This window comes from Camelus dromedarius, chromosome 7, assembly GCF_036321535.1.
Source record: "Camelus dromedarius isolate mCamDro1 chromosome 7, mCamDro1.pat, whole genome shotgun sequence".
Lineage (NCBI taxonomy): Eukaryota > Metazoa > Chordata > Mammalia > Artiodactyla > Camelidae > Camelus > Camelus dromedarius.
The window spans coordinates 12,251,080-12,277,464 of NC_087442.1; the positions used below are offsets into that span (position 1 = coordinate 12,251,080).

The following is a 26,385-nucleotide window of genomic DNA, read 5'->3' on the forward strand; positions in this document are numbered from 1 at the left end:
ACATGAGTGAGCTTGGCATCAGACCCACCCCAGCGGAGCCCCAGGATGCCTGCAGCCTGTGCAGGACCCTGAGCAGAGGACCCGGCTGAGCTTCACTCAGATCTCTGACCGGCAGGCTGTGAGGTAATAAGCATAGTTGTATTAAACTGCTACATTTGGGGGTAGTTTGTATGCAGTGGTAGATAATTAATGCATGTCACAATGGCTTGATGGAATCCACTGGCTTTAAAGAAAGCCTCAGTGGTGCTGGTGTTTGCTTAGGGAGACACCTGCTGTGTTTGTGCCCCTCTCTTGCCCCACAGTGTAAGTGTACGTGCATTTGGCACAAGGGGCCAAATGTCTGGGTGGCATGCTCATGAGGAGGGAGCTACCCCGGTGCTACCTGGAGCCCCCAGCCCCTCACTGCCTGACTCAAATGCCCTCCCCTCAAGACTTGGTAAGTAAAAATAACATCTTCACCCCTCTGAAAAAAACTGCACCAAAAGAATCTGTCTAACTAAATCTTACTTGCTCCCTAAAAGACAAAAATGAACTTTATCTTTAAGAAGGAAAGAATGGAAGAATCTAGTCGAGTGGTCACAGCAGGTATTTCAGAGAGAAGGAAGGCTCAACTTTGCACTCACTGTCTGGAGCAGTGGTCTCCAAAATGAGCAAGAGAATCCACTGCGATGCAGGAGAAAATATTTTCCAAAAATAAGAAATTAAGGAGGAGGGTATAGTTCAGTGGTAGTGCCTGCTAGGCTCAATCCCCAGTACTTCCATTAAAAAAATAAATAAACCTAATTACACCCCCCCGCAAAATCTCTAAAAAAATTTTTTTTAAATAAGAAATTAAGCTTTGCTAATATCCACCCTATAAGCTAAGCCTGGAACACTCGGTCCATGCGCGCCAGCCACGTGTCAGATCAGCTTTGAGAGAACAGTCCAGGGTGGGCCCAGTGCAGAGGGCCAGAAAGTGGCTGCCACTCTTTCATTCGCTGCTGGAGTGTCACCGGGTGCTGCTGTGGACTTCAAGTCCTGGTTAAAAGGATGTATTGATTATATTATCCATATCCTAATATTAACTAAAATTAACCCTGGGCAGATGGACAAGGGCCTGAACACTGCTAAGAGAAAACACCGTCTGAATGCTAATATGTGAGCCGAGGAGAACTTTAAGAAAAATGGCAGAGCTGATTCTGTTCCTGCCTCTAGTTTGTCACATTAATCATTGTTGTCTTCTTCCTTTTACCTTATAATAGAATTTAGTAAGAGGTTGGCAAAAAATATTTTAAATTATCAAGAAGATAATTTGAGACACAGTGTAACTTTCCGTAAGTGTAGGTTGTGCGACCAGAGATCTGCTAGTGATGGTAGCCCCTGCATAAAATTTATAAATAAATTATATTTGTGCACATACATATAAACATATTCAACTTTTAGCCAGTAGGGTATATTATCAAAAACACTTGGAAACCACGGGTCTATAGGATCCTGTGACATTTTCTAACCTAAATATCTGAGTCTGGAAAAGACCAATAGGACCTACTTGATCTGGGAATATACAGGGTCAAGAAGAGAAGAGAGAAAAACCAGAAAACAAAATAACTAAGTTTATTCGTCCTCCACCAGAGAACATTTCCCCTGAAACAGAGTCTCCCTGCTGCCACGCCCAGCTTCTACGACTGAATGGACAGGACCCTTCTTTCCCTTTACTTCCCCAAACAACCCAGAGCTTTGAAAACAGACCCCTGAAACCACTCAGAGTGAAAAGCAGTGGCAGACCTTCCACACATCCCAGTTTTAAAATGTTCAAGCTACCACAGGAGAGACTGTTGGGAGTGGCTTCCGGTTCTGAGATGAAGCCCGCCCGCACCCACTGCTGCAGTCAGCGGGGGGTCATGGGTCCTTTCAGAAGGAAGGGCTTTGCTGCCTCCAGAATGTCCAGTTTAGGGTCCAGTGAGCGGCCAAGCCCCTCCAACACCATGATGGCAAACACGATTGAGGCAAAGTTGCTCTCAAGCTTTACCTGAAACAGAAAAACAGTGTTTCTTTCTGAGGCCCACTGATACACAGAGTGTCCGGGTAACCATGTTAGTTAGTGTCCCCCCTCGGCCTCACGTACCTGCCATGTGATTTTTACCATCTACCTAACATCCTTTTCCTACCCATTTTCCCCACCATCTCATCTACTCACCCAACCTCCCACCTACTAGAAATTATTAAGGAAAAATCTGGGGATACAGTATGTACAACTCTTTTCCAGGAAGATGTGTGTGAATGACTTAAAAATACTAACATGAATATTTCACAGCTGCACCAGAAACTGTAAATCTGAATGAGGGTCATTCTTCAAAATCCACAGGAGCCTTTTTGAGACCAGGCACAAACGGCTTTGCTCAAATACAGCAGAGTTCCTTTCCCTTTGGAGCCAGGTTAATCGTAGTAACAATTTACATTGGATTACCCAATTAATCCTCAGAAGTACTCTCATTATCCCCATTCAGTAGATAAGGAGGATAAGACTAAGGGTGGTTAAGTGACTTGCTCAAAGCCTCTGGGTGAGGAAGAGTGGAGCCAAGATTTAAACCTAGAAGAACAAGAATCTGTTTTCAGGCGGACTAAAGGTCAGAAAATGGAGGAAATCGACTTTGCTAAAAGTAAAGTATATTTATCTTGGTTAAAGCCTGAAGTTGTCTGCGGGGGTCAGATAGGCTGATTAGGAGAAAGCAGCATGTTGTGGGTGGCTCGGGCACTTCCAGCCAGGACGTGAAGGATGGACAGAGGGTGGACAGAGGACCCACACAGGCTGTGTGCAGGGTGGGGGACCTGGAGCTTTGACACTATGCTTTCATTCTTAAGCTGAGTGTTGAGTTCTTCAGTGTTTGTCATATTATTTCTACCTCTATGTTTCTGTCAAATATTTTATTTAACAATTAAGTGCCATTTGGATAGACATTCTCCAAAGAAGATATAGAAATGGCCAAAGAACACATGAAAAGGTGCTGAACATCACTAATCATTAGAAAACTGCAGTGAAAATGACAATGAGGTATCACCTCACTCCCATTAGGACGGCCATTAAAAAAAAAAAAACAACAGAAAAAACAAGCTTTGGTGACTGTGTGAAGAGCCGGGAACTAAGTACAGTGATGGTGGGAATGTAAAAGTGAGTGCTATGGAAAACAGTATGGTGCGTCCTCAAAAACTAAAAAAATACTACATGTAAATCAACTATAGCTCAATTTTTTAAAGAACCGTATAACCTAGCAATCCCACTTCCAGGTAAATATCCAAAAAAATTGAAAGCAGGATCTCAAAGAGATATTTGCACACCTGTGTTCATTGCAGCATTGTTCATGGTAGCCAAGAGGTAGAGGTGGCCCAAATGTCCATCAAAGGACAAACGAATAAAGAAAATATGGTGTGTGTATATATACATATATGTGTGAATATGATTTTGTCTTTAAAAAGAAAGAAACCCTGCCACCTGCTACAACACAGATGAACCTCAAGAACATTATGTTGCGTGAAATAAGCCAGTCACAGAACGACAAATTCCACACGATTCTACTTATATGGGAAATCTAGAGTCATCAAAATCATGGAAACAGAAAGTAGGATGCTGGCTGCCAGGGGCTGGGGGGAGAGAGAAATGGGGAGCTGTTGTTCAGAGGGTACAGAGTTTTAATTCTGCAAAATGAGAAAGTTCTAGAGATCTAGAGATCTGTTACACAACAATGTGAATGTGGTCAACACTACTGAACTGTGTGGGGATGGGTAGGGGTAAATTTTATATATTTTTTTAACCATAGTTAAACTTTTTAAAAAATTATGTTAAATTAAGTGCCCAGTGGAGTGCTTGAATACAGTAACTGTAGTGGGCGCTCTCTCTGCTCTCCCGTCCTGGGAATCACAATGACAACAGCAAACGTTTAAGTGCTCGTGTAACTCTGTGTCCCACGCAGTGTGTAAGGAAGGCTGTGTGCCGATGAGAGCACAGGAGGCCAGAGAACAGCTGGGAGCCGGGGCTGTGTGGTCAGGCTGCGGCCACTGAGTCAGGCACTGTGACTGGGGCCGTGTAGCCGTGGGCGAGTTGCTTGGTGCTGGCCTTGAGGAATCTTCCGGGGATTAACTCGGATACTAATAGATGTTACACAGCTAAACTAGGTGCCTCAGGGTGCGTAGAGGGAGCTTGTGGCACACAGCTACTGTTGTCACGGCCTCATATGGCCCTCATGGTGCCCTGTGGGCTTGGAGATGCTTGGGCAGCTCAGAGCTGGGTGTGAGCTCAGCCTCTGCTCCACGTCCCGTGCAGGAGTGTGTGTTCTCTCCAAGCCAACCTCCTAGCAATGAGGAACGCTTTCCCCAACCTAAAGTGATATTTAAGTCATTTTTTAAAAATAGAACTTGGGAAAAGCTTTGGAAAGCATAAAGTTTTTCACCAAAAACCCTGCCAACACAGCCAGCCCTGGAGTCAGAGAGACAGGGGTGCAGACCTGGGCTCCCTCGGGCACAGTCGGGGGGACTAAGGGAGTGACTTGGCCTTTCTGTGCCCAGTCTCCCTGTGGGGAGGATACAGCAGAGATCAGACCTGCCCGGGGAGCTGTTCTGAGATTTAAATGAGGTCCCAGGCGGCAGCTTCCCACACGTGCTAGCTATCGCCCTCTTACCGTCCTGAGTCCACAGCATGCTTGGGGGTCCCTTAGTCTGTGTGCCTGCTTTGACCCAAGCAGTAGTTTTGAAGCAGAAGAAAGAGCACTGGACTGAGAGCACTGGTGACATGTCACATCCCGGCTTCCCCCGGGCCTGACCTGACAAGTGGACCGCCCTGCCTCCTTTTGCACCTTCTGTGGGAGGAAGGCCTGGACCAGACAACTTTCTGACTCTTGATTCTGTTATGATCCTTACCACATGGCTGCCTTTTTCACACAGTGTTTCCTTATCAGATTGCAGAACCTCAAGAGAGGTGAGAGGAAAGGCCATCTTCAGATGAGACTCTTCCCTTCCCCACCCTCAACACCTTATATGCTTGGCTAAGCAGCTTTATTTTGAAAAGTGGCCCAACACCACATTCCATCACAAGGACACAGAGCCAAGGCAAAGGCCAAGGTGAAGAACCTTGAGGCCACCTCCCTCCAAGGGCCTGGGGCAGGAGGCAGAGGCCAAGACAGTCCCTCTGGGGCCTGAACACACCCAGATAGGAGGTACCTGCCCTTGGGCCACCAGTGACCCCAGGGCTTCATGGCACCCAGGACGTTAATACCAAGCATCATTAATGTGAACTGAGGAGGGAAAAGGCATGAAGAGCCTGAGTTGGACTGTTTTTACGTTTGCAAATACATTTTTCTACAGTTAAGTGTCACAGGTACTTAGACTGCAAAGACTGCTGGTACACAGACTAACAGTGTGACCAAGGAAGGACCCTGCCATACCCGTCAGGAAATAGAAACTGCACTCTTCACCAAACAGATCGGTGTGCAGAATGTTTTCAAAAATGAGATCTCTTACAGAGAAGTACCTGTCACCACCCTCAAGCCACCAGCCTTCCCCCGACACCTCCCCTCCAGCCTGCCTGGAGCACAGCGTCCTTCTCCGCCTGGGGCCTCACCTTGTGAGTCATCAGTAACTTAAAGACATTCGAGAGAAGGCTGGAAACTTGAAGCTGGAAAACAGAATAAAGATGACGGCAGAGCCCCCGGACCCACTTCTCTCCCTTGCAGGCCCCTGTCCCATATGTGCTCTCAGACACACGCACACACAGAGACACACACACACACACAGACACACGCACACAGACACACACACACAGAGACACACATACACACACACACACACACACACACACCAGTGAGTGGGAAACGGACTGCCTGACAAATCCCAGAAAGGACTGCATGCCCAGAAGCCCATCTCCCATCTCACAACTGAGTTCAAAGACCCCCTTCAGAAGGATCAGCCTTGAGGCTTCTCCCCCAGCGCTCCCAGCACCCACAAAAATCACATTTGAATAAATAAGATGAGTAGTGCCAGGGGGCCAGCGGCCACGCCTCACTGCCAGTGGGCCACCTCTTGTTCTGACTTGCTCCTGCTACTGTGGACTTGGGAATGAGTTTGGGAAGAAAAGTCAGGTTTGTCAGAACTGTGTGTAGAATACAAAGCGGGCTCTGGTTCAGATCTAAATAAAGGACGTGAACTTTGGGTATGTCCCTTGTCTGCTCAGGGGCCTCATTCCTCCCTCCCCACTCCACCCCCCCTTGCTCAGCTGAGCTCCATGTAGATGAAGCAGCAGAACACCTACACCCCAGTCAGGGAGCGGTTGCCCCACTACAAATGTCACCAGCCCAGCAGCCACCTGGGAGAGCCTGGTCAAGGAGCCACTCTTGAGAACCAGGGATCTCAGTGGGCCTCCTCACAACTGGAAAATTTGTGAGGCAGAGGAAAAGGTTTCTTCTTTATCTGCCTTAAAACTCAACCCACCTCGAGTCTCTCCCCGTGAAGAGGTCTTTCTTAGACCTGGGGTTTGCTCTGTCCAAGGGCAAGGTCAGCCAACACCCCAAGGCCCCTGGCCCTCAAGTGGCCAGCTCACCTTTTCCAGGGTGATGGTATCCTTCCTGGCCTGGGTCACCAGCCTGGCCATCTCGGCCTTGAATCCCTCCACATCCTTGCACTCGCTGGCCCGGGCGTGATGCAGGATGAGCTCCGCCACTCTTTGGCCCTGGGAGATGCAAAGGAAAAAACTCAGCAGAGTCAAGAGGGCATAAAACTAGATGCTCTGCCCAAACTTCATATCCTGCTGTTTCCATGCTAATTCTTCTACCATCCTGCTTTTGGCCATCCATCCTTTTTTAACTCTACCCCCACCCCAACCCCCAAATACCTGGTAACTGACCAGGGTCTTTGGAAGCCTCTCTTGGTCGGTGAGGCCCCACCTGGGCTTAGCACAGTCAGGGGAAGGAGCTGCACTGTCTGCTTTGCTTCCAAGACCACAGAGGCCCAGCGGCAAAGCCAGGGCCCTGCTGCTCACACTCCACATGGCACTGCTGACCAACCAGCCTGGCACGAGCCACCAGGTCCTGCCGCCAAGCTAGACTCTCCTCGTTGGCTGTCTTCCTGCCTGAGCAGAATTCCCTGCTCACAGCTGACCCCGCATCTGTGCCCCAGCCTTCTCGCTCCTCCTCCACCCCATGCCCCTGATCAAAGCCACTACGGTCTCCCCGAACACCCACCCTCATCGCTAATGCCTTTTACCTCCTGCAGCATGGCCCAGAAGCCTAGCTCTTCCTCCTCAGCTGTGACCTTCCTCCTTTGCCCAAACCTGTGCAGAGGAGCGCCCCCCCACCACTGCACCTTGATGTTTAACCTTGACCCAGGGAACACTTTCAGACTCACTCTGGCTCAAGCCTCTGGTTTGCCCCCTAAGCAGGGATTCCCCTGAATTTTGCCTTCCCCTCCACGCTCTCTCTTTCCTAGGGTCTTTCTTGCTGGAGAATTCACTGTCATCCTTGATGTGGCACTTTAGGTTGACTCAGTAGAGGCTTTGCTGAACCCCTTTTGCAACATAATAATTCTCAACCACTGGAGCCCCTCAGAGCCACGGGGTGCAGGGTTAAAACCATTCGCGCCCTCACCCCGCCCCTGCCCCAGATCCCCGCGTGTCTTCCAGCACCTGGAGAACAAGTTCCCTGTGCCGCTGCTTCTCACCAGCCCCAGCTTCCTGCAGCAAACAGCCCAGACCAGGGCGGCCGACATTCAGGCAAGAAGCTAGCGTTCCCAGGGCCCGACTGGACACTTACTGAAGAAGGAAGAGAAACCACCAGCACAACAGCATCTGGAAAGGAGGCGTTTCTTCCCATCGTCCCAAACCACAAGCCGCTTGGAACGAGCCCATTCTGACTAGCCCTCAAGTGGCTTCTTTCCTCTGCCCCTCTTCCTCCTCTCTCCGTCCCCCTCACTCTGCTCCTCCCATTTCCATCAGGAGAACCCTTGGCAAATGCAGGCATTTACAAGAATGACAAATGCTGAGGAGCCTTGTGGTTCCCAAGAGCCTAAAAAAATTCGGCCTCAGATCCCGAGGGCCTAGTGGGTCTTACCTGCCCCATTGCCACGGCCATGAAGACGGCCCGGAAGTTCCTCAGGTCGGCGGCCCGCAGCTCCGCCACGATGCCGGCGTCCAGCAGAACCAGGCGCAGCGGGCACCGGGCAGGTGTCACAGCCACCGCCAGCGCGTCACAGACATCCACCTGCTGCAGCCGCGCCTCCTGACTGTTGGGAAGGCCATCTGCGCCCTGGACCAGGATGTTCCCAGGGTGAAGGTCCGCATGGACGAAATTGTCCACAAAAATCTGGGAAGAGATCAGTGCTATTCCAGGCTAAGTCAGCCTCACCCACCCATCACCACCAGGCCACACGCAGAAAAGCTTCCAGGATGACAGCGAGTTCCCGGTGATCAATTATAAGGCAGAGAGGTGTACATTTCTTCTCAAAAGAAAAGCCACGATGCTTGATACCATCAGTTCAGAATTTGTACAGGAACATGCCGGGTTGATGTTTTCAAAAGAAAAGTTATTTTCAAAGTAAAGAGTATTAAAAGATCATAGGGGAACATGAAAATCAAAGACCAAACTGCATTTTAAAAGATTTATTTTGGGGGAAAAGGGTATAGCTCAGTGGTAGAGTACATGCTTAGCATGCACGAAGTCCTGGATTCAATCCCTAATACCTCCCCTAAAAATAAATAAATAAATAAATAAATAAACCTAATTATCTGCCCCCAAATAAATAAAATTTAAAAATTAAAAAAAAAAAGACAAATAAGTAAATAAACCTATTTACCCCCCAAAAACAAAAGACTTATTTTTAACTATGATTTGAACAATTAATATTCAAATTAAAAATAATTATTCATTGTCTAAAGATTTTCCCCAAATCTCTCAGTTCTTAAAATTCATAGAACTTCCTTTCTTTAAAAATATTTCATAAGAATTGGACTTTGCCTCCATTATCTCCATCTGTACACATACTGAAGTCTAACTGTGATTCTGACAGCCATACTGGCACATGGAATTAGGTAGCCTGGGAGAAATGGCTTTGAACCTGCTAAACAAGAAAGAAATCCCCAGGGACTGGGATTTCTGAAACAGGAATCTGCCTCCTGTGAAAGGTGATCTCAGTGGTCAGAGAAACCACCAGCAAACCTTCTATACGGAGAAGGAGAGACCCAGGGCAGAGGCACGGAACAGCCACTGCTTGGAGAGGCTCTTGGGGGACTCCTCCTGGCCGACACAGGGCCCCTCGTGCTACTGGATGCAGGCTAAAGACCCCATCCCTCGTGGCTAACATGGCAGCATATCACAGGGAGACCTTCCTCGTCCCTATCCTGGTTCTGCTGGAGGTGAGGGAGGCTGTTACCCTGGTGAAAATCCTGGGAACTGAGGAAGCCAGGCCTGCACACCTGCAGGACATGGTCACCAAAGGCTGGCTGACCCCTGACCCTGGGACAGAATCTCCTGGCAACCTGGCTGTCAGCTAAGCCCTTGGTTTTTCCCCCCATCCTTGAGCCCACGAGCTGAAGCCTCCCATGATCTCCCCACTCCTCGGGGCTGCTTCTCCCCTGGCTACTCCCCCCTGTACCCTCCCCACAGTGCCCCTCAGAGCCCTCTTTACTGGGGCAAAGTCCTCTCCCCACTGAGCTTCCACTGGACTGACAGTGGAAACCCAGCTCTCCCAAAACAATCCCACTTCTCTAGGAGCCCCTTGGATGGGGGCTGCTGACCCTCAACACCCATGGGCCCCGGGGCTGGAGGTGAAGTCAGGGCTGCTCAGCCACCACTCCTCCCTCACCCTGGGCTCCTCTGCCCGAGCACCTGGCTTACAGCCTCCCGTGCTGTGTGCTTGCACCACACCACCATCCTGCTTGGAGGACCCGTTCTCACCTCTGCCTCACGTTTGCCACCTGCCTCAGCCCTCACAGATCCACCTCGGTTACCTCGTTTCTTCCCTCCAACTCTCTGACCACACATGTGGCTCCTTGCCCAATCTTCCCAAGGCACCTCACTCGGTGACAGAGCGCCTGGCACTGAGAAAGTGCTCAACAGCTGTAGAAGGATGGACATACGGGTCAGCTCGGCTATCTCTAGAGATGATCCTCTTGACCCGGCAGCAGCTGCCTAGCCGCACAGCATCCCCGCCCTCTCTGCGCACACAGTTCCCCCGCAGGCTGGGCTGAGCACCCTCCCCTGGGCATGAGCTCACCATCTTCAGGAGCATGTTGATCCCCAGCTGCGCTATCTTCCTCTTCACGTCGATGGGAATCCCTGCTTGCTGGTAACTGGACACAGGCACACTCTCCTTTGAGGAAGATCAGAGAAAGGACAGCTTTACCCTGCACAGCCCACGACTGCCCAGCTCCTCAGCCCCGCAGGACACATCAGCGCTACCCGCCTGCTGACTGGGAAGTGACCCAATGAGGTTTTCCTTTCTTAGCACCCCTGTGAATCTGTAACCCATTAGTTAACTTTAACTCATTGACATTCCCCTTCTACAGTACTTCTCAAAAGAAAACAAATCCCATAGGTTTATTAGGGAGGAAACCTATTGACGGCCACCCACAGGGAAAAGATGCTATCATGTCAGGGAGAGCTTATTTCTGGTCAAGAATCTGCCAAGAGGAACATGAATGAGGTCTGTGACCCTCAGCAGGAAAATGGAGAGGAAAAAGAAAAGGAAGAGAGAAGAAAGGGGAAGTAGTCAAGCATTTCCTCTAGGTTGTTATTTAATTGTCAAAGCAGCCTATTGAGATAGCTCTTGTTATCCCTAATGAGGAAATAAAAGAACTAAAGCCCAGAGAGTTTAAGTAAGTTGCTCGAGGTCACACAGCTAGTAACAGTGAGTCATTCAGGTCACTCCTCTGGATCTCATTATCTCTACAAAGGAGGCTGAACCAGGAGACAGCTAAGGCCAGGACAGAAATACTGTTGAGCAATTTCTCTGGGCACACCCTGCGGAGGACATTCTGCATTCCATGTGTCATTGACCCCTGGGACAACCCTAAGAGGCAGGAACGGTTGCCACTGTTATATAGGAGGGAACTGAGGTCACCCAGCAAATGCAAGGGCAGAGGAGATGTTCAAATCCAGATAGTCTGAGGCCCGGGCCAGGCTCTCAGCCAACTCACTACACTACCTTTCACCCTCATGCCGCATCCAAACTCCTCTCCATTTTACAGACAGTAATCACATGCTCTCTTGGCTTTTGTCTTTGCAGACTTGAGCCTTCCTGCGGAGCGGAGATGGCCTGGCTGTGAGTAAAAGGCGCGGCCAGGAAAGCTCTTACTCTTACTTCATATGTTTCCACCAAGACATCCCTGGTGACAAAGGGACGCAGAGGGGTGGGGAATTTGACAGAATTCACATTTAGGAAGTTGCACTGGAAGTGTTCTAGATTCCGAGCTTCGTAACGCAGGTCGATCTACAGGGAAATGGAGAGAAGAGATGAGGGAGAGGGTAGCCTGGGCCCAGGGACAGCAAATCTGAAGCCCCCAAGAGCTAGCAAGCCACAAGATCCACCTGCCTTCCCCCTACTTCTCCTGCAAAACTACCAGGAAACTCAGAGGGAGGGGAAGGCATTCTGTGGCTGAGGACTGTCCCAGAAGTCCCGACCCCCAATGTGAACTGGGCTTCACTGCTCCTCCATTATTCTTTTGCTGCCCCTCACCCCTTCACACTGGCTGATGGACCCCTTCCCCATCTCTCAGGGGTTTAGCTTGGTTGCCTCCCTCCACCTCCCTGCAGCCCCCCTCCCTCCACCAGCCTGCCCTCCAGCTCCGTGCCTCTGGCGAGGTCCATGTCCATCACTCAGCTACACTGACGCCGCTCTCCCTGAACTCCCCAGCAGCCCTGTTTTTATCCTTGTTAGCTCTCTGGGCCCCTGGGACTGGTGCTGTTGGTGACCCCATTCTTCCCAAACAGATCTTCCGTTGGTGCCTGCTTTTCACTCTCCCCAGTCCTTCTGCCACCTCTCCAACCGCTCCTCCTCGGTCTGGTCCCCTGTCCTTCCTCCTCCGTGTGCCCCTGGATGCTGAGCTCACTCAGCTCCAGACCTTCACCAGCTACCTCTCCCCACCCCTCGTGTCCTCAGTAGCACCTCCTGATGCCAGAACCTGATCTCCTGTCCACACCCCTCTTCCAGTCTCTGGACTTAGATATCCAAGTACATCTGGATGTCGCCCTGGGGAAGCCCAGAGACTCTTAAACTCGATGTCTAAATGAATGTACCTTCGCCCCCTCCCATTCCCCTGCGAGTCACTGCAGATTACTCCTTCTCCCCTTCCCTCCACACCCACGGGAGACTCAGCGCCATCAACTCTGCAGCCCTAACAGCTCTCAGATCTGTGCCCCTTTTCCTTCCCACTGCTCTTCCTAAGGTGACTCGAAACCAGTCACCTGAACCCTAACAGAGCTGTCTTAGTTGGGCTCCCTGTCCCCTATCTTCCTGCTCTCCAGTCCACCTGCTGGGCCTCGCCTACTACCTGCAGGATGGAGTCTTTGTTCGTTAGGATGACAGCCAAGGTGGGTCATGGTTTGGCCCTGCTCCTCTCTCCAGGTCCATCTCTTGTGATGCTTCCTCCTTCCTCCACTGCCCAAAACTTTGCCTTCACCCAACCAGCAGAGTGCTGGACATCCCAGCCTGCCGGTCACCTCTCCTTCTCATTTCCCTTCTTTACTCCGCATGACTGGAATGTTCTTCCCCCGTTTCACCCAACTGCAAACACTCCCCTTTCAGGACTCAGCTCAAGCCCAGGGAGTCTTGACCCTCAGGGTGGAATGACCACTTCTCTCTTGAGCCCCAACTGAACCCAACTAAAACTGTGGAGTCTCCTATTGTAACTCTGATCACACTTTTTCTGCAAGTATTTAATGTCAGCCCTCCTCCTCCTGCTATGTATTCCTCGAGGACCAGAAAATCTCTTGTTTTCTCACCAACTTCTAGTAGAGTTCTTAATAAATGTCGCATGCATTTGTAAATGAACATACACCCCCCAACACACACTCAGACTCTTAAGGTTTCAAGCCTGAGAACATGATGGGACTACGAGACCTCCAGCTGGTAGGAAGAGTTCATTTTTGAGGCAAAATGGGGTGAGATAGAGAGACTCAAGCTTGAAGTGATGGGATCGCACGATGTCTATCAGACTTCTAGAAGGGGAACCGAAGCTCAGGTGGGTGGCAGAACTGAGAGTAATTAATGCCAAGATGGGTGTTGGAATAGAAGCTATTTTTCTTTGTTTTAGTTTTCTTTCATTACTGAAACTATACAACTCCATAGCATAAAGCAAAGCTTTCTAAACATCAGAACGCATCCCTGGGACTTAAAACCCTAAATCAGATGACATAAATGAAGACTTGGCACATTGCTTCTGAAAGCTTGTCAATTCTGTGCCACCACAGGAAGCCAGCACAGACGCCTGCTTGGAGCCCTGACCACTTCCAGCGGATTTACCAAGTCTGGCTACTCAAACAAGTGTCTCAGGGGTCCCAGACATGGAGGAGGTCCTTGTCTATGCATTCAGCCCTGGAATCAAAGCAAAACAAAGGCACAGTGTGTGACTTTGCTAATCATTCTTCTCCTCCAGGAGAAGAATTCATCCATTGACTAGGGCACAGATAATACTACATGTTCCACCAGACTCATTTCCTTTTCCTCCCAGGCACTAAGGAAGACTGCATTCCCCAAGCTCCCTTGTAGTCACACTGGGTGCTTGTAATTAAAGCTCTGACTTTGTAGACTGGAAAGAAGGGATGTTCATCACTTCCCAGACTGGCCACAGAATCTCTTACATGACCCTCCCTGGTCTTTCTCCCCATTCCACACTGACCCCAGATGACAAACTTGGAAGGAAATCGGGTCCCTGAATAACTATGGAGTGAAGCTCCCACTCTCTCCCTCAGTTCACCTGCATGGAACTTTCATGTAAGCAAGAAATAACCCTGTTAGATTAAGTCATGAGGATTTAGATGTTCTTTGTTCTATCAGGTAGCCTTACCTACCCTGACTAACACACTATATTAGCCATGACACACTGGGAAAATACTCATCCATTCAGCATTTGCTAAGCAACTGCTAATGGCAAAAAACTGTGTACTATTTACAACAGAGGGAAGGAGAATTCACCTGTTGGACCATGAGCTTCTCAAATTCCTCCACAATCTCAGGTAAACTGAGCCACTTGACTCCTGGCAAAAGGGCAAGGACCCGGCTGCCCATCTTCATCAGCAGCAGGTCCATCTGCACCTGAGCAAGCAGGCCAGGATGCAACACCTGCCAAGAAGAGGAACGGCGAGACAGGGGATGGCTCAGCCAGGAGGGCACACTCACCCAGCAGAGCTGGGTCCCCCTGTCAGTGGAGAGTCAGCCAGCTTCTCATCAAGCAAAGGGCAAGCGGTCCCAACACCCAGGATACTCCTGCCTCCCCTGAGGAGATGTGAAGGCAGCGCCCCTGCACTGCACTCAGCTTCTCTGGGAAGAATAGGTGGGCTTTTCCTTCCAAATACGGTAAGTTTAGATCAGTGGCTCCCAAGCCACTGATTAGCAAGCATAGAAGTCACCATGGGTTGCTTGGTGAAAATGTGGACTCCCAGGCCTCCTCCAAGACCGGCTGAATCAGACTGGCTGGGAGCGGGGCTGGGAATCTGCATTTGACCGAGTACGTCAGGTAGCTGAGTCAGGTAGTCTAAAGCCTGGAAAATACTGCTCTAGAGGCACAGAACTCCTGAGGTGGGATGGAGAGCTCTGGTTTCAGGCTCCAGTTCTGTAACTCATTTCCTACAGGAAACTGGCCAAGCTGCACAACCTCTGTCAGCCTCCTGTTTAAAACATGCAGACAATAGCCCTACCTCCACCTCAAATCCTTTTAGCAATAAACTGGAGAATGAAGTGTAAGAAAAGCATGCTTACTTCAGGCATCTAATAAAGATTAAATGTTGCATCTGGCATGACAGGCCCATTTCCTGGTATACAGCAGGCATCCACTCCTTTTTAGTTCAGTGTCTCCCAAACATGCCTGATCATGTGAATCCCTTGCAGCATTTATAAAAAGCCAGGCCCAGGCTCCTCCCTTGGAAAGATGATTCAGTAGGTCTGAAGTGAGTCGCCCTGAGGAGGGTTTTTACCCCCAGCAGGTAAGAGAGCTCTGAGGTGTTTGCCTCTTGTGTCTGAGAATTCTGATGGAGCCCAGGAAGGGGTGACCGGAAATGAAGAGCGAAGGGAGCCACTTCTGTAAAATGAACTCCGCCCTCTTGGGCTCACCCCAGCACACCTAACCTAGTCTGTCTCGGATTTATCCTGATCCCCGAGTAGGAGGTCAGCTGGATGGTGGGTCCTCCACCCTCAGAGGCAGTAAACTCCAAGCCCTCTTCCTTTTCCTTTTTCAAACCATTCGTACCGCCTCTCCCTCCAGCCAAGAAATCAAACAACTTGCACACCACAGGCACTCAGATAATGGTCAAGCTAATAGACATCAATGGAAGGCAATGTGGGGTGATTTGCAAAGGCAGGGTGGGGTTCCTGATCTAGGCAGCTCTGTGGAGTCAGTGAGATTTTAGAGATGGGAAGGGCCTGGCTGAAAACATCAGAGCACTTACTTTCACCGCCACTGGGATGAGGTGATCTGACTCAGGTCCGTGGGTGGGCCCTGAAGCCTGGGACAAGACTGCATTCGATCCAACCAGGTCAGCTTTAGGGAAGAGCAGCCTTTCTAGAAATGACTGGTCAGCAAGACTTCCTTGAGGCCCCCACACCTTCCCCAGATGTCCAAGGTGCTCTCTCAGTTCCCGGACTGCCCCAGCTTCCGAAGAAGGCTGCAGTCTGGAGGCCTTGGCAAGTCTCTGGATGCTGTCATTCTCCAGGAAGGCAGGATTGGCACGTGCTTTGTACACTTGGGCCACACAGCCTGAGCCCACAGGTTCCTGCTTCTCAAAGCAGAGGACCCGCCCCCAGTCCTCCCCAAATGCCTCCCGTAGGAAGTCTTCAGTGTGAGTCCAAGCATGGGGAGTCACCTGGACATGCAGCTTGGAGAACTGGGCACAGAAAGCCTCCGAGAAGAGATCTCGCCGGGTGCTGGCCCACTGGCCCAGTTTGATGTACGTTGGGCCTGAGGTCTCAGTGGCTTTCAAAAGCAGGTGGAGCCAGAGGCTGGAGACACTGGGAGCCAGGTAAGTGAGGGGGTAGAGTAGAAGGAGGGGAAAGAATTTCACCAAGAGAGCGCCAGCCCTAAGCCAGACACGCAAGTGCAGAAGGAGGCAGTCTAGCCGCCCCTCCTGGGGGACTCTCTCCAGTGGCACATTTTCAGCCAGGTCACTCCACCTAGCCCTTTGCCGACACAGGTTCTCAGGGACCTTGTCACCAACGTCCTCATAGGCTGAGATGAGTTTGGGCAAAGTGCCAAGCAGAAGCCAACAGAGTCTAGCCTTGTGAGAGCAGCCAGAGAGTCTCAGAAGGCCGAGTTCCTTTCTGAGCTCAAAACTCCTTAGGTGAGACAAGCAGACCCTGACAGAGAAGCGCCAGGGGGTCACCATCCTCTCCCAGAGGTCCACGGCCTAGGTTGCCTGCCCTTGACTTAAGGAGCATCCATCTATGGTCATTCTTTTCGCAGGGCTGACATGAGTCCAGGGCTCCAGTTGAATATTCCACTTAAAATGGGTAATTGTAAGGTAGGCGACGCTCAGACCTCTTCTTCCGCGTGCAGTCTAAGCCCCGTCCTGCTCCCGGTCCTGCCCGTGCAGGGCCCCCCCACCTCCGGGCCCACAGCCTTGCCCCGCCTCCGCCGCAGGAGGGGCCGGCCCATCAGTCCCCACTCCTTTCCAGGTACCTTGTCTGGGCCTAAGGCCCGAGGGCTTTCAGAACTGGGAGCAGGAGGGGCCAGGCCAGGCCCAGGACAGGACGTGACCTGCGCGAGGTGGCCGCGCGGGTTGAGTCAGAGCCAGGCGGCCACAGGGTGACCGCGCACGCGAGTCGGCGCGAGATCGCGGGGTGGCAGGGCACCCACCGAGGGCTGGAGCGCGGAGGCGCCGCGCAGGGGTTGGGTGGAGGGGAAAGTGCAGAGGCCGGCGGCGCCGAGCGCCTGGCTGGGCGTGAGGAAGAACCAGACAGGGCAAGGGGTTTAGGCCTGGAGCGGGGGTTGGGGGTAGTGCGCACGGCTGAGGACAGGCGCACGGATTAGGGGTAGGGGAGCCGGTTGGGGATGAGGGATGCAGAGGGCCGAGACCCCAAGGGCGGTGGGAGGCCCCGGCGCCAAGGGCGGGGAAGGAGGGTCAGGGCGCGGAGTGCCCCGTGATCTGCGTGCAGAGGGTCGGGGATATGGACGCGGAGAGCCGGGGATCGCGGCGCGGAGGGTCGGGGATCGGGGCGCCGTGGACCGCAGATCCGGGCGCGGAGGGTCGGGAATTCGGACGCCGACGGCCGGGGATCCGGGCAAGGAGGCCGCGCGGCCCGCGTCTTCCGGGACCGCCCGCCCGCCGACTCCGGGACCGCCCCTTAAAGCAGACGCTGCGCGGACGCCCGCAGAGGCTCACCCAGCCCTCCGGTCGTTCACCCAGAAGGCCAGCGTCCTCCACGGCCCTTCTCGCCCCTAAGGTATCTGTCTCTCCATAGACACCTTTAGCTTTCCTTCCTCAGACCGCGGAAACGCTGGGTAAATTGAAAGCCAGTTCCTCAACACACGTCTGGTTTTCAGCTGAGCAGGACGGGGTGGGTGGTGGGAGGGGTGGGGTGGGGGTGTTGTCCTTGGACGGCAGGAGTCCCTGGCTGCACTGATTTGGGGAATGCGTTCGGACCTTGGGGAGTGGCTCCAGAAGGACCATGATCAGTCATTCAATCAATACTTATTAAGCCCAGTAAGTATCTCTTAAACTCAATCTAATATTTATCAAGGCTAAATAATATGTATCGTGATGGGTCCTGGGGACATAGAGACACACATCCTGACCTTACAGGCTCTGCATTAATGAGGCAGACCCCACAGGGGGCACGTACTATGCAATGCAAAGTGTGGTAAGAGCCATGGAAGCAATGGAGAATGGGGAGAACGGATAGGATGGAGGCGGCTGGGGAGGGGAAGGGACGGCGGGGGTGGGAGGGTGTTCTGCCGCAGAAAAGAATAAAGCCCCCAATAATATGGACTTTTGTGTGAAGTTTTTGGGGAGTTTGCTTAACCTTGAAGAACCAAAGGAAGGTCAGAAAACTTCAGAGAGCACGAGGGAGTGGAACAGAGCTTGGAAATCAGCCAACACAGCCAGGGAAGGCCTGGTGGTCCTCTGCTCTGCTCTTTGGGGTTTATGAGCTGCGGTTCCACAGTCACCTCCATGTATACAACCCTGTATCTCCACGTGGGTTCCAGGCTTCCACAGAAGTCTGCCAGGGGTGGGTCTGTGGGCCTCACAAGTGGAAGGGGCCTTGGGACAGAAACTAGGATGTGGGCCACCTCTGCTGCTGGAAGTGTGACTGCCACTCACAGCCTAAGGAGCACCTGAAACAGGCTGTCTATAGAGACAGAAATGGCTCCTCCTGCACTGTTGACTAACAATCCATTTCCCATTTCCACAAGATGCTACAGACCCCTTTGAAGTTCCCACGACAGAAGTCACACCTACCACCACTGGTTTCAAATACGGTCAGCCATTAACTTTGTCCTCCTAGCTTCCTCTGATTTATTTGCCCACCCTGTCCCAAAGGTGTAGAATAGTCTTGTATTCCTCTGATTCACCAAAGGGCTTATTGAGGACTTAATTTGAAACCAGAGGCCCCAGGTTCTAGTCCCCTAATTAGAAGGTAACCACATTACCTCTGGTGAGTCTTTCTGGGCCTCTGTTTCTCCTTAAGCAAATTGGAGAGAGGAGTCTGACTAAAGCTATACAAATTCTCTAGACTTACATTTATGATTCTGGCAATTAGCTATCTTTAACTGTTCTTAAGAATAAATGTTAACTAACATCGTCATTTATATTATCTAGATAAATAAAAGTTGTTCTGTTTCCCAAATATGGAAGAAACATCATGGAAAGTCAAGAAGGCCTTTGTGGCATCCTAGAAATTCATCTAAAGCAGTGGCTCTCAAACTTTAACACCCATCAGAATCACCCAAGGGCTGTCCCATCCCAGTGTCTGATTCTGTAGGTCTGGAGTGGGGCCTGAGAGTTTGCATTTCTTACTGGTTCCCATATGCTTCTGCTGGTCCTGGGAACACAATTTGAGAACTATTGATCTTGTGGTGGTGGTGGTGGTGGTGGTGGTGATGCTGGTGTTAGTGATAGTAAAAAAGGTGCAGCATCTCAAGGAGTTATAGTCACCTAAACAAGTGAAGTTTAGGGATTTCTAGGGCCCATGTGAATTTCAGTTAGGACAACAATGCCATACATATTAAGGCACCATGGACAGCAAATCAAACAGATCAAATATGAACCCTAAATCAAAAATTGTAAGGACAACCTTTAAAAATCACAGATGTTGATTTGCAGTCAAGCTACTTCTCACATGGGTAACTATGTAATCTGTTTCATGATTAGTAACAGCATGAATATATTTAGAATGATTAATGAACTGAGACTAAATATACAAACACACTGGCGAGACCATATATGGCAATAGAACTCTGACCTACAGCCCCTATAGCAATCAGCCCAGAATAGTCAGGACTTGGTCAATGACTGCCAGCTTCTCTAATTTTCGCCCCCATTACCAACTCAAGACCAACCAGAGAAAGCCAAATATCCTTTCCAAAGCATCACACGAAGTGCTCTGGGCCCCAGCCTCCCAGTGCAATCTCCCATCAGGGCACCTGAAGCCTTTTCTTTTTTCTCCATAAACATTTCCAGCATTTGATCCTCCACTTGTACTTGTATCTCTGCCAAGTGCAAGTGAGTAGCTGACTCCTTTTCTACAGAAAGCTCTGAATAAACAACCCGTTTGTTCATTTGGGTAGTCTTTGTTTATTCCTGCAGAATCTTCACAATGGTAAGCAAGCCCCTAATAATCAATAGTTACAAGTTCTCAGAAACGTGCTTGCTGGTATTAACCCTAGCACCACTAGGTGGCACCATTCACTTGTGAAGTGCTTGCAAAGCTCTGGATTCCGGACAGGCTGGGAAAGAATGAGAGGGGGAAAGAGGTGCAAAGACCCACCTGGCTGTGCTAATTTTTCACTTGAACCAAATGACTGTAATTTTAGCATCTCTCATGTAATATTGTTACATAGCAGATGTGATGGAGGGCAAGTATTTGTTCAAGATCCTGGGGAAGGGGACTTGACTGTCTCTGGGGTTTTCCATGTCTGCACTTTTGACATTTGCGACAGAATAATTCCTTTTTGGGAGAATGGAGGGGCAGGGGAAGCTGTCCTGTGCTGGTAAGATGTTTAGTAGCATCTCTGGCTTCTAACTTCTCAATGCCAGAATCATCCTCCTTTCCCAATTGTGATGATGAAATATATCTGCAAACATCGCCAGATGTCCCCTGAGGGAGTCAAGCTGCCCCTAGGTGAGGACCACTGGGCTTAGCTTCTTGCGGAGGGAAGTTCTTTGCTGAGACCCTTTCAGCATCCTGCCCTCCCCCATCACACACACTTTTTTCAGAACAGAAGAAAATTGGGGAAGAGACACCCCTGCACACGCCTGCTGCAGCCAACCCGGGGGCAGGCTCTACACCAGCGTGTGTCCAGTGGGAGCTTGAGCCACCGCCACCAAAAACACCTGGGTACCTGTAAAACGGCAGACTCCTGGGCCCCATCCCAGGGCCCCTGCACTCACATCCCTGTGGGGAAGAGTAGAATCTACTTTTTTCCCTCACAACCCCAAGAGGACTGTCAGGCAAATAAAAAGTGTGAAAAGCACTGACCCCATCCTACCCTGTCATGCTGGTACACCTGGCCTGCAGGTAGCTCCTCAGAAAGCTGGACCCTGGCGTGAAAATTCTGGCTCTGGGCCACACATATACATCTGCTCCCTAAGCCAATAGAGTAGAAAATACCAGAAATCATACTGGAAAGAGACACTAAGGGAGGAGGCTGTTGTAGGCCTGGCTGCCCCTCCCTGTCCCCGCTGCAGTGATTTTCCATCCCATCCTTGGCCCCTCCCTGCCTGCTCCTTTCTCTTTTCTTCTTTTCAGTTGAGTTGTTTCCATTACTTCTCATGAGATTTCTCCTCCCCTGGTTCCCACCTCGTGGCTTCCTGGATGGTTGCTTTGGTTGTGCCCTGGTGCATGTGCAGCTCCTGTGCAGACACGGGGCCTGGGCAGGTCCCCTCCCTCCTTCCACTTGAGAGGTTTGGCCCTGCCTGTGGAAGGGGAGCCCTTCAGCTCTGCCCTGCTGTGCCCCACCACGCTGCGGGCAGCTCTGCCTCTGCTGGTCTTTTAACCAGGTCCTCCCTCTGTTTGTAAACTGGGCAGATGAGAACAGTAGCTCCTGATGGTGCTGGCAGCAGAGCCGGGAAGGGGTTGTCTGGGGTTACACTGCTGGGCTCATTCCGGCTCTGGCACTCTCATGGTGGCCTTGGGCAGGGCACTGGCTCTTCTTGGCAGTTACTTCATTGGTAAATGAGGCTGCTGTGAGAACCTACCTCCTAGGTGATCTCTGGGAAGCCTGATGCTCCCTGGCACACGGTCGGTCATACAGGAAAAAGCCAAATGGAGATGCACACAGGCAGCGGCTTTGTGCTTTCTCCGCCTGCCTGAGAAGGCGGGGGGCTGCGAGGGACCTGAGGGCCATCTGGCCTCATCTCCCCAGGAACCTGAGACCCACAGACAAGAGATGCCTTACCAAAGGTCACACTGCTATCTGTGGCAGTCAGAAGTCAGCTGGCTTGCCTTTGGCCAATATTTTAATTTTGATTTGATTTGATCTGAGAGATATAGGAAGTGAACCAGAGATTAGGGCTTTCCTGAAATACGTCCCTTCAAGCCAGGTGTGGCGTCTGAGAGGCAGCACGGTGATTTACAGCCATTTGGAGGTCTAAATTAGGCTGAGATCAGGGCCCTGGGTGGGTGTTAGCAGAGGGGACGAACTTGCAGGCTTTAAGTCTGCGGGTGTGGTGCCCAGATCCTAACATGATGTGATGAAGATGTTTAAAGTGGATTCTCACCTCCCCCTCATGTCTGAGGAGATTGCCTGGTTGGTCAGGAAATAGAAGAGAAGGCTCTGGGAAGCAGGATGTGGGAGCCTTGCGTCCTCGGCACCATCCAGAGCTGGTCCGGCTGTCCTACTGTGTTCTGGAATCACAGTGCACAGGAACAGCCAGACCTGCCTAAACACAGAAATTCATGCCTCTGGAAGAGTATCTCCATCACCATCCTCTGTTCCTTTCCCTCAAGTTCAATTGGATCTTCCAGAAGGGAAAGAGGAGGATATATGCACAGAGGGTTTTGGGCATGGAGAGTATACAACTCGAGACTTTGCCTAAGGGTGAATGATGCAGACCATCCATGACTTTGTTCTCTACTTTCCATCATAAACACACTAATTCCTGTAAAGTTATGAATGTTTTAGTTCTTTGTGGGAAAAAAAAAAGACCCTTCAAAGTAAGCTAGGGGCATAGGAGTGAAACAGATAGTGCTTATGCAGAAATTACAGCTCACTGTGATATTTGCCAATTTGGTGATTCTTTAAGATTTCCAGTGGTGCCCTGACAAATGTCAGCAGTCTGTGGTGAAACCAATGCCACTTACTCCAGAGTGCCTCCTACAGGGCCCCGACAGCTTCCAATCTCCCAGCCCCAGCACAGGAGGTAGAAGGCAGGAAGGCATGAATGAGACAGAGACAGAGAAGGAACAGAGCACTCAACTATAGCAAAGACAGGCCCTTCGCAGCCAGGGGAAGATGTAGGAGTCCCAGGGCCCTTGGTGTCTGGCTCTGCTCATGCCTTCCCCTGGGTGGCCTCCACTCCCCCTGCCCCATCCTTCCCCTCCCATCCCACACCCCCTGGATGACATTAGATTGGGACCAAGAACAAACCAAGCTCGGGTTTGAGGTTTGGGTGGGATGCTTGGCTTGGTTTTGTTTCCTCAGAGGGAGGCAGCCGGGGGTTGTGGTGGGACGGGAAGGCGCTCACATCCAGCTGTCTCTAGGCAGGGGAGGATGGGCCACGGATAGGAGCAGCATGGACCCAGGCCAGCAGGAGGGAGATGGCTTCCTGGGAAGGAAAGGAGCAGGATGCCTGTGAGAGAATGAGGGGCCCTGCCGCCAGCCCAGATGGCTCTGTCCTTGGGCTCAGGTCCACAGTCAAGAGATGAGTAGGCATGTCAAGGTGAGGCTGTGGACTTTCCCTGCCCCTAAAACAGGCTCCTTCCTTGCTCTACCTCATCCAATGTCATGGCCCTAACCATAGATAAATGATTCCTCTCCCCATGCCAGCTTTCTAGATAAAATAATAATAATTAAAAAAAAAAGTAACCAAACTTCTTATCCATCATCTACTGCGTCTTTAACTTTCAAGGATGCACTGGCAGGCCGGTGGCATGGAGATAGAAGTTCCTGCTAGGCAAGGAGCAAAAAGGAATGGGCCAGTGGCCCAAGCAGGGGGTCTCCAATCTCCAAGAAGGGGTGTCTGAGATGCCTGTGCCTTCCAGAGCGGGGAGCATAACCTGGACTTGGGTTGAAGGCTGATCCAGAAATCGCTTCATTGTGGCTGGCTGTGGGCAGAGCAGTTGCTCTCAGGCAACCTGGCGTGACAAAAAGAGAGGCTTGGGCTTGTGTGACCTCAAAGAAGTCTTAGAACTTGGTTTTCCCACCCCGAAAATGGTAGGGATGATATTCAGTTGCCCAGGAGCATGGGGTGGGGTCGCATGGCGTAGCACAGGTGAAGCGTCTGGCGCTGCAGAGACACCCAGAAGTGCTCAGCATCCTCAAGGAATGTCAGTGGACACTGAACACTTTGGGGGAGAGTAGATGTTCAAAGGCTCTTTCGCAGACTCTCTTGCCGTCGTATTCCAGCTAGCCATCTCCCTTTCCTCGTCCCTCAGTTCTCCTTCCCTCGGCTTATCGCTGGGAGGAAGCGGGCTCTGTGCTGCCCGCTGCTCTCTCCTCCCGCACAAGGCCCTGGACCTAAAAGGGGCGGGGGCGGGGGAAGCTCAGTTCTGAGTGGGGAGAAGACACACTGCCTGTGCACGCCTCACTCCCTGAACCCTGGGCACCGCTGGACTCCTGCAAAGAAAAGAGATGAGAATAACAAACGGGAGCTAAGGTAGAGTACCCCCCATGGGCCAGGCCCAGTACTACACCTGTACTTGAAGATCTGCTTTAATCCCCACAGGATGAGGGCGGTTATAGCGGCTATTTCCACCCCCAACCCCACCCCCACCTCCGTACAGGTGAAGACGCTGAGAGTTAGAGGCCAAGTCACCTGCTGCAGAGCCGTATTTGGCCGTCTGTCCCAGATCCATGCTCCTTAACTAGATGCTAAAGGAAGACGAGGTCAGTGGGCAAGAGATGGTCTGCAGAGTCTCATGGGTGCTCTAGGTGGAAAAAGCAGGATTCAAGATCAAGAAAAATTACCTCTGTCCCCCTCCTCCCACCCGCACCTTTCCCCACTGAAACCAGGCAGTCTCTCCCACTCTCATCCTCATTTTCCAATGTGAGGAGAAGCTGAGGACGGTCAGGAAGGGCAGAAAGAAGAGAGGAACGGAGTGGGTCTTCCAGGCTCTAGTGCACAGCCCCCACCTTGGAGGGCCACCCTGACCTCTGGAGCTGGAGAACCAGGGCTGGAGAAGGCGGGGAGAGGGGGGAGCGTCAGCTGGGAAAGCTCCAGGGAGCCAGCAAGGGTGGGACAACACAGGAGAGGAGGGGAGCCATGCATGGGAGGGACTTCTGCCAGGGCGACAGAACCATTAGATGACCCAGGGATGAGAGCAGCCAGCCCTGAGGAACAGTGGAAATTGGGGCTGTGATAGGCAAGCAGGGATGGAAACTTGCAAAGCATAGACCCCAGCATCGCTCATCAGAGTCCGACCCAATGAACTGAGGCAGGAATATTTTTCTAAAACAAGTTACTGTCTAGAACTCAAAAATGAAGGAGCAAAGGAGTGGCAGCGTGCCACTTAAGAGATGCCCCAAGGGGCTCTCCAGCCTCCTGATTGTCCACCTGAGATGTGACTGGCAGTTGGAAAGCTGCAACACTGACGGTAGCGGCCTGTTCTGTGCACTGGGTTGGGGCAGGCAGCCAGCTGGGCTCTCAGCTCAGTTGTTTTCCATTTGCCCTTCCCTCCACTTAGCCAGTTTGCCTCATGATACCCTGGGGCCCAGGGAGTAATGAATCCTCAAGAAGCTGTCTCTGATCTTTTTTTAACAAGTGAAAATTTATTGAATGATACTTAAGCAAACAAAACAACAATTTATGTGTTTACACTTTAAAAAAGCTGCTTACCCTTATAAATTGGTATTCTAAAAGTTTACCATGCTTCCGTGAGCCAGTTATGGCATGAAGGAGTCTTGGGAGCTTTAAGAAGCCTGAGAACAGGTTTAAAGATCTTGTGGAATGAGTAAACCTCCCAGTGAAGGAGACAGAATTTTTCCCTGTGACTTTGATATCTGAAAGGTCCCTCAAATCTCAGGCTCCCAGTGCATAAGGACTGCCTAGGCAGTATCTAATGTTCCCCATGTTCTGCAATCCTTTGTTTTCTCTTTCCCTTCTCTCCTGCACACCCTTTCTGTGGATTTGTAGATTAAGCCTCTCTCTCTCATCTTCTACCTTGCCTAGGCTTTAGGCCCCTCCGTCCAGGGGTCCCTGAATTAAAAACAAGAATAACTTTCCTCTGGATAGAGATGGTCCTGGAACCCTCTCCCCTGCACCCGTAAATCACCACTGCCAGTTCCATCTCCCTTTCATCAGTGACTCCTCTGATCAAAAACCTTCTGTTCACCTCCCACACACACACAATTGCCCTCAGCATAAATCGCCCCACAGCATTTTCACGTGGACTTCTTATTTGAGGGTCCTAAATGCTGCGACCCGTGCTCCTTAATAGTTTGTCCCACGCAAATGGGGGGCAGCAGGCACCATAAAGTCACTTCTCTGGGAAGCTTCCCCCACCCCCCACCCCCCGCCTGGTTTGGGAGACTTGTGCCCTGTGCTCAGAGTCCCTGGTCTTTTACTGACAGTGTCAGGGTGTCGGAGCCACAGCCAGAGGGCAGTCTGCAAGGGGCGAGGGTGGTGGCTGACTCGCTGCCTAGGCTGTCCCAATCCCCAGCCCCGCGTCTGAGCCCTCGTAGGTGCCCCACAAACGCGTTAAATGACTGGAGTGAACGGAGAGCAAGGAGTGTCGCCGCCACACTGGGGCATCTGTCTCAAGGGCTCAGTTCCCGGGCCAAGCGCCTCACACGAATAAAGCCCCAGCCTGGCAGAGACAGACCCTGCCTCTCGGTGGGCTCCA

The 26,385-nt window shown here is 51.3% G+C and overlaps 1 protein-coding gene across 9 annotated transcripts; it reads right to left on the reverse strand.

The window, feature by feature from the left end:
• Window positions 1-1,572: 1,572 nt before the first annotated feature.
• ADCK2 (aarF domain containing kinase 2) lies at window positions 1,573-17,470 on the reverse strand. 9 transcript variants are annotated; one of them, XM_064487293.1, is made up of 9 exons: window positions 15,618-17,470; window positions 14,149-14,295; window positions 11,317-11,445; window positions 10,231-10,326; window positions 9,965-10,073; window positions 8,070-8,338; window positions 6,566-6,694; window positions 5,591-5,644; window positions 1,573-2,008 (listed from the first exon to the last, which is right to left on the reverse strand). In XM_064487293.1, the coding sequence occupies exons 1-9, from the start codon at window positions 16,548-16,550 to the stop codon at window positions 1,868-1,870; spliced, it is 2,007 nt and encodes a 668-aa protein (XP_064343363.1). In that variant the 5' UTR covers window positions 16,551-17,470; the 3' UTR covers window positions 1,573-1,867. The 9 variants fall into 9 exon arrangements, 8 of the variants coding, with proteins under 8 accessions (XP_064343363.1, XP_064343362.1, XP_064343364.1 ...); XM_064487292.1 differs by having other exon boundaries at window positions 8,070-8,321; window positions 9,912-10,073; XM_064487294.1 differs by lacking the exon at window positions 11,317-11,445 and having other exon boundaries at window positions 8,070-8,321; window positions 9,912-10,073.
• Between the last annotated feature and the right edge of the window lie 8,915 nt (window positions 17,471-26,385).

What these genes read in the sequence shown, in the direction of transcription:
- ADCK2 (XM_064487292.1), bottom strand. Translation starts at nt 16,550, where the DNA reads ATGGTGACCCCCTGGCGCTTCTCTGTCAGGGTCTGCTTGTCTCACCTA. An exon ending in TCAACATGCTCCTGAAGATG is followed by an intron (nt 10,074 to 10,230) that starts GTGAGCTCATGC and finishes ATCCTTCTACAG; the next exon opens with CTGTTGAGCACTTTCTCAGT. An exon ending in ATACCATCACCCTGGAAAAG is followed by an intron (nt 5,645 to 6,565) that starts GTGAGCTGGCCA and finishes TCTGTTTTCCAG; the next exon opens with CTTCAAGTTTCCAGCCTTCT.